We start from the raw sequence: 7,856 nt of genomic DNA, 5'->3' as shown, positions 1-7,856 counted from the left end.
TAATTATATGGAAAAGAAGCGAATGATATGTTAATAACGCCTATAATTGGCAGCAACACAAATTAATATAATTTATGCAAAGCTTTGATTATTAAGCAATTGCAAGTTTTTGAAATAATTTTCTAGTAGGCAAATAAATAGTTTCGAAAATGTTCAACATTAATTGTTTCATAATAATAAACTCCCTTACAATTGAGGCCTAATCAAATTGATTTACTTGTTCAACTTTGATGGGAATGAAAAAATATTTTTTGTGCCTAGTAATGCCCTTACTCGAACTCGTTTTGTCTCAATATTCAATAACTCGACGCCAACACTATTATAGGTACACAAAGGCATGTATAACATCTCAAATAGTATAGAAATGTTGCCTTTAATTCGAATGTATTTTCTTTAGGATATGGTTTTCATTTCTAATCCATAAATCATGGTTGATGCCTCTATCTCATTGATTCCTTGCAAAAGACGTCTCACCCCACGCCCATTATTCTCTCGTATCCTTTCTCTCTTCCTGGCAGCCACTTCATTCCTCCAAAGGCGATTTTTGTAGTAGGAAGCGAAACTGTTGACAACGATTGGAATGGGGAGAGTGAGAATGAATATCCCTATGAGAGCACAAAATCCTCCAGTAACTTTTCCTAAAAGAGTGGATGGATTAAGATCATAGCCGACCGTGGTGAGGGTCATGAGACTGAACCAGAAGGAGTCAACAAAAGTCCACCCTGATCCTTCTCTTTCTGTAAAGTAAACAAGGCAGGCCACTGTTAGAACAGCCACTCCAATGAGGAGGAGAAGGAGCCCCAACTCTTTGTAGGCTTGGTGCATCGTATGAATGAGGCTTTGGAGTCCAGCAAAGTGTCGAACTAATTTGAATACACGTAAAATCCGCATCACTCGAACTAGACGAATGATTTTCCCGGCTTTGCCAATGATTTGTATGTCCTCAAGGCTCCGAAGGAACAGGGAGAGATAAAAGGGTAGAATGGCGAAGAGATCCACGAGGTTCATCACCTCAAAAATGAAACGGATCTTGACTGGGGAACAAAGGAGTCGCACTATATATTCAATGGTGAAGAAACCGACGCAGAGGCTATCAAAGATAGAGATGGCAAACACAACTGACGGATAATATGTCTGTCCTTCACGAACTGTTTCTCCAGGATCTAATTCTTTAAATTCCTCAAGAGTTCCTAAGATAAATGTGCCAGTGGATATGAGCACAACAATTAAACTGAAGAAAGCCATGAACTGAGCATCCCGACCACTCTCGGGATATTCAGTCAAATTCCAAAGTTTTTTTCGGACTTTCCCCAACTTTGAATCCCCAAAATTTTCCTCTTCCTCCCGCTGTATTATGAACGCTTTAGACTTTTTCTCTCCCTCTTGCTCCTTGAGACATAATTCCATTTCAGGATAGTATTTGAGGGCACAACAGGGCTCAAGGAGCATTTCATCGATTCCCCAAAAATCAAAATCCGATTTCAAAATGATGGCACATGATTTCTCAGTAAAATGAAGGTTTCTGAAGCGATAGATATCCAGAATGGTATTGAATCCTTGACCATTCCGATCAAAAAACACAATGGGAGTATGATTCTCCATCTCTCCAATGTAAGCATCACAGAGCCGTAACACCTCCTCTAATCCTTTGGCACGCACTAATTTCCCCAGACGAGATGCTGGTAAATACTTTTTTAAATTAGACAAACGAGTGTTGTGAATTTGTCCTCCAACATCAATGATGATGTTCCCGGTTTTACTTTGAATATATGGAGGACCCTCCTCCACTACTTTAACTGGTTGGATGGACCCGGTTTCTTCCTCATTATTCACTGCTGCACCTCCAACCTCACTTTCTAATGTATCCAGAGAGTAATTCATTCTCCATTCACGAGTTGCATGTTGCTGGGTAGTTAGATTAGGAAATAATTCAACCCTTGTAGAACTAGCTCACGCCGCTTTTCTGCTACTGTCATGATGATGATTATTATTATAGAGCTGTGTGTGTGTTGTTGTTTTTTTTACATCTTGAGAGCACTGCTTACACTCTTAGCAATACGGTGCTTGTTGATGTTGTTTCATACACACTAGGTACTCCTACGGGTTCTTTACTACTAAAGGGGGGAGGGGGAAACATCCGTGAAAATGAAAGCTAAGCGGAGAGAAGTAAAAAATAAATACACTACTACCAATGAAGTTAAGAGAGAAAAAAAAAAAAAGAATAGAGTTTATTATATTCAATGAATAACTAACTTATAAAAAAATTCTAAAGTATAGAGAAACATTTACCTACTTATACATTACTCTGATACCTAGACACACAAATAAAGACCTATTTCAGGGGCGTTAGCAGGATTATAAATATATGTAGTAGGTTTTTTTTTATTTTGGGGGTTTATTTGTGGAACTTTTTTGTAAAATAATCAAAAATTAAATATAATCGAAAAAAATCTAGAGCAATTCTAAAAAAATTTCAAATATTAAATTTATTCTAAAAAAACGTTTTAAATCCATAACTATTCACAAAATTTTTACAAAATAGTTATTTTCGAGAAAAATTTACATAATTAACAGCTGTTCATCAAAAATTTCATTTTTGGGAAAAAAATTCTAAAGTGAAATGTTTTGAAAAAATATTTCAAATATTATTTTTTTTGGAAAAAATGTCAAAAATCTAAAGCTATTCACAAAAAATTTCTGATATTAATTTTTATCTCAATTTCAAATTAAAATTTCAAAAATTAACAGCTGCTCATAAAAGATTTCATTTTTTGGGAAAAAAACTTTACTATTAAATGTTATGAATAACAAGAGTTCAGATATAAAATTTTGGGAAAAAAAAATTTAATAACTTTTTTCATTTTTTTGTAGGGGGGGGAAGGGGTATAGCCCCTTCAACCGATACTTTGTGGATACAAACTCATTCAATAGCAAGTTGAATGATTTTTCTCAAAATTAAGAATGTATAATATTTGTATTCTTTGACTTTGAATTAATTATCGTCAATTAAGCACTAGAGACGTCATATGTGTATGCTGACAGAGATCACTTTAACTACACTGTGTCTCGAAATAAATGGTACATTGAATAAACACAAATGATTCAGCACAAAAATCATATATTTTATTTATCTTACAATCTTAGAACCTTTGCTACAAAATATAGCAAACATATTTAGAATTTTCTGAGCCTCTTTCAGATTTGGAGGAGTTATATCTGGGCGGTTGCCTTACCCCAAAAACAAAAATTTCGGGGTTTGAGCCATGACTCAGTCATGGCAGCAGTGTGTGTAGGAGCACCATCCTGTTGAAAAATCACATCATACCTCCCGTGAACCAGTTTTCTTGGAGATATTGTACCAGTAGATTTTTTTCTTGCCAAAATTGGTCCAAAGATGACCTTCCAATATATTTTAGGCATAGCTTTTATATGATGATATTGCTCCCCGGTCCTGGATTAATTGAGATTTATTGACAGTCCCAACGGGGACAACATTTTTTCTATCTCTTGCCCAAATTCGATCTACCTGCTGTTTTGGAATCCAAAACAGGGGAAAGGGTAACTCATCACTCAAGAACACATTTTTCCAGTCTTCGGAAACCGTTTCCTAGCATTTTCGAGAACTCAAGCCTATCGCAAATGTTTTTTTGAGTCAATCTGGGATTTTTTTCCTTTTAAAGAACTTGCAAAGAATAGTTTTTCTTAACATTATCCTTGGAGCACGTTCCGCCAATCCCTGATAAAGGACGGGCCAATTTTCTGCAGCTTTGACGCGTTTTTCCCAAAGATTTTGAAATAATATTTGTTGCATTGATGCTCAGAATTTTCTTCTGTCCCTATCCTGCACTGTCTCTCAGGTTATCACTTTTCTTGAACCTCCTCTACCACTTTTGTATGGTATATCCATTTCACTAGCAGCCTTTTTGATTGATGATCCAGTCTTTATTATACCCACAGCCTCTAATCTTACCTTCAATTCATTTTACACGACTGGGCTTGAACCTTCATATTTTAATCACTGCTTTTGAACTGCAAATAAGAAGTACTGCTGACATACGTAGTTATAAACAGTTGTTGTACTCAAAATTGTTGATAGTTTCTTTGCAACAAGTATATCTATTCAAACTAATAGTCCCCAAAAACGCTGATTATTCAATCAACCATTTATTGTGAGACATAGTGTATGGTGTTCCTTGTTTGCTGATATGCTATAACTTTCAAAATAGAGATAAATAAGTAATGAGAGAATAAATATTTTCCTCTAATCAACGTATACTTTTTTCTTTTAAACTTACATTCACCCTAATTTTGCCAATATTTAAATTCCTAATCTCTATTCTTCGTTCATTCTTGAAGAATAAACTACTTAGTGTAAAGTAATCAATATTGCATGTTTTCATAAGAGACGGAGACTAGCACAGTGAAGGATTTGTTGAAGTAGAATTGAGGATCGAACTGGTAGTAAGTCCTGTCTTTATTCTTACTATATACGGAACGGGATTTGTGTTTATTTCCTTCCTTGTAGTTAATCCAATGAAATTTCACGACCTACTCTCTTCCTAAACATTCTTCAATCTGTTACCAGGGTTACCATGTTAATTTTCAAATAGAGTAGTAATACAATTTTATTTTCACATTTCCTGTCAAATGATGAATGAAGGGATGATATTTTCTGACATTTTGATTGAATAGACGTTCAATATATTTGTTTTACAGTTATTTCTACAGAAAAATCAAATCAAAAGTAGGGTAAATGAATAATTTAAACCCCTTTGAAACAATATAGTAAGTAAAGATAATATATTATTATAGGTTGGGGAAAAAGTAATTTCTTATTCTTTCCTTTATTTTAAGTTAGGCTTTATAAGAAGTGTTACAATGATCTGATTTAAGACAAATAAACCCTGTTTGTTTGATAATTTGTTGCCAACGAGAATCCAATTTAATTCTGCCCTTCTCGTAGAAACCCTTGTCCCTATTGGCAAAATACTCGGTCAACCATTTGTCACAGGCCTCTATTGAGGCCAAATTTATACCCCCAAGCGCGTTGTCCATAGAAAGAAACAGGTGATAGTCACTTGGTGCTAGGTCCAGACTGTGACGTGGATGTATAAGAACTTCTCATCTGAGCTCAGGAGCTTCTGGCTCGTCATCAAAGATATATACGGCCTGGCGTTGTTTTGATGATGTCTTGTTGTCTCTGGTTCACCAATGCTAGCCAATTTTGTTCACTCAACAGCTTCAAACGGTAGAGTTGTTCACAATGGAAGACAGAATTGAGCGGGGAAAAAATCACTGGAACCAGTGTTGTGCAATACAAACTGAAAGAAAAATGCTCCGGTGTGCAATGCAAATTATCTTGGTCGCTTTCGACACTTTTTCCCCTTTCAGGTAGTAAAAATGTAAAATATGGCGAATTTCTTCCATTGAGACCTCCCTACTCGACACAAGATAATTCACGACTGAACCGTGCGAGCGCAATATTGTCCTTAAAGAGTTTGTAGTATATACTCACACCTTGACAACATTGTATCGTTTGATTCTATGTGACTAATCATGAGCAAGATTTACTTGGTTAAACACAAATTTGCAGTGTGGATACGAAATTACTTTTTCACCAACCTAATATTTTGAATATAGTACTTATTGTAGAAAAGGCAAAAAAACTTGAGAAAAGCGTATTCATTCATAAAGTTATAAGATTTTCATATCTTGTTCATAAGTTATTCATGGGCTCAAAGGATTTGTAGAAAATTATATACCTATAAAACAAAACTCATTAAGCAGGTATGTTCCTTCCAAAATTTAACTTCATTCATCAAAGTACAAGTTACGTCTTATAGTAAAGGTGGGGACTCTGATTCAAGACTTGCGACTGGACGTGAGAGAACAATCAAAAACTCAAGACTCACTTGGACTCGAAAACTTGAACTTGTAACTACTCGAGAGTAATTTCAATTTTTTCACTGTATATTATTATTTAGTACACTTTAGAATAGGGGCGTAAAACATGCGGCCTTATGGCAAGATATGACCTTCCTGGAAGTTCTGTTCAGCCCAGCAGAGAAGCAATTGCTTTTTATTCATCACAAGACTCCTTTTTGACAGCCTTGGAAAACACCATGGCCGAGATGTCTTGAGCATGACGTTGCACATACTTCTTTGGATCGTCCTTGGTCGTCCTTAAGATACTATTGGGATTGCAAAAAACTTCATGTATTCTGTCAAACCTTTCATAGGAATCAACACGCTTTTTATTCATGTAGAACGTTGACCTTGCGATCCCCACAAGCCTGGAAATTACTGATTGTGTCAATCCTGCGTCGGTTTTAAAGCGATTTCTCTTGCACAATTATCTCTTTCGCTATCAATTTTAGTGTCACAAGTATTTTTTTGCTTGTAAACAAAGTTGAAGCTGTCAACTTGCAGCTGATGTCTCAATGTTTATTTTACAATCACAAAATTAACCCGTTTAAGCACTAACAAAAATGTTGCAATTATTTCGTTAGACACAGTATATTATTATTCTTTATCTTTGTTTTTTTTTATAATTTAATATTATTAGGTATACAAATCTTCATTCAACACGTCTGCTATCATATAGCTAATACTGCAGAGGTACAAGAAGAAATTTGAGTCATCTCATCGAGTTGGAGGCTGAATTTGGTAGGGCTTGAAATCAGATCTGCAATTACTATAGCCAAGATGGCATTGCTCATGTTGTTTATTCTGCATTTGAAAGAGGAATTTATTTATAAATGAACTTCTCTAAGGATTGGTTTTTCGATGGGTACAAAACCGAGAATAGGCAGAGTAGCATTTTTATTAAATCGGCTCTTCTCCTTGAATTTAGCAAGTGTTGTGTTCTTTTATTTCCCATCTCCATGCAGCTTTAGGGAAGTGTTCTTTCAGTTTTGCCAGTGCTAGAAGAAGGGATTAAAAGAATAAAAGAAAATAACAAATTACGTACAAGTTGACTGCTGAGTTCACCAAGCTCCCTGCAGCACAGATATAAAATCTTAGCAATGTGGCCTGATCACCTGCAGTAAATGATGGACAAGTTCAGCGTAGTCTAATACGGAGAAGAAACTTTTTTGAATCTCACAGTGGGTCCCCCTCCTTGTTTTTTCATGTTGGTATCCCTGCTCTGACTGAAAACAGGTCGATCCGGTCGAAACTCAGTGGATGCAGAGGGCTTGCAAAACCCTGAGAGTGTCTCACCGAACCCCTGTGATTAGATCGAAACCGGGTTAAGAACCACTGCACTAATTGGTTAATTTCGAGCCAAAGAGGGTGCAGATTTGATTTGCAAGTCCTGACATATTTATTTTGTTAATGACATATATATTGTAATAATGGCTTTGATTTTCATGGATATTTCTGTCATATTCACTAATATATCAATAATAGTACAAGGTTTGGGTATAACCTACTTTTTGCTGTCTATCAATTATTCAAAGACTTCTTTAATAATATAACCTATCCCTGTAATTGACATATTTATTTAAAATAACCAAGATAGGGATAATAAAGGACTCTAGGCAAGGAAGGTAGGATTGAGTAGTTCTCAATTCTGATTGGCTTAAAATTAGAAGCTGCTTCATGTTCCTCCAGATACGCAGCCAGTTTGAACAGGGCGTCTCTCACATAGTGAAGACAGAAGAATAAGGGCGACTACGTCACAAAATAACACGATATTACAGGTCAGTCTTAGGAGCATAGTCACTCTTGTCTTTTGATTGAATTATTTATTTTTCCCTTAACCTCTCTTTCCCTAGAAGATCCTTTAGTGGATAATATATGTTTGTTGGTCAGCGTCTGCATTATTATTGGCTGAGCTGAGTGACGTCATATGT

General features: G+C 35.6%; 1 protein-coding gene across 1 annotated transcript; it reads right to left on the bottom strand.

Moving 5' to 3' along the window:
- Positions 1-393: 393 nt before the first annotated feature.
- Positions 394-1,881, bottom strand: LOC121125547 (potassium voltage-gated channel subfamily B member 1-like). Its single transcript, XM_040720744.2, has one exon. The coding sequence runs from the start codon at positions 1,879-1,881 to the stop codon at positions 394-396; it is 1,488 nt and encodes a 495-aa protein (XP_040576678.1).
- Positions 1,882-7,856: the final 5,975 nt, after the last annotated feature.

This window comes from Lepeophtheirus salmonis, chromosome 10 (assembly GCF_016086655.4).
Source record: "Lepeophtheirus salmonis chromosome 10, UVic_Lsal_1.4, whole genome shotgun sequence".
Lineage (NCBI taxonomy): Eukaryota > Metazoa > Arthropoda > Copepoda > Siphonostomatoida > Caligidae > Lepeophtheirus > Lepeophtheirus salmonis.
The sequence above is the reverse complement of the archived record's forward strand: the minus strand, read 5'-3'. Positions and strand labels throughout refer to the sequence as shown.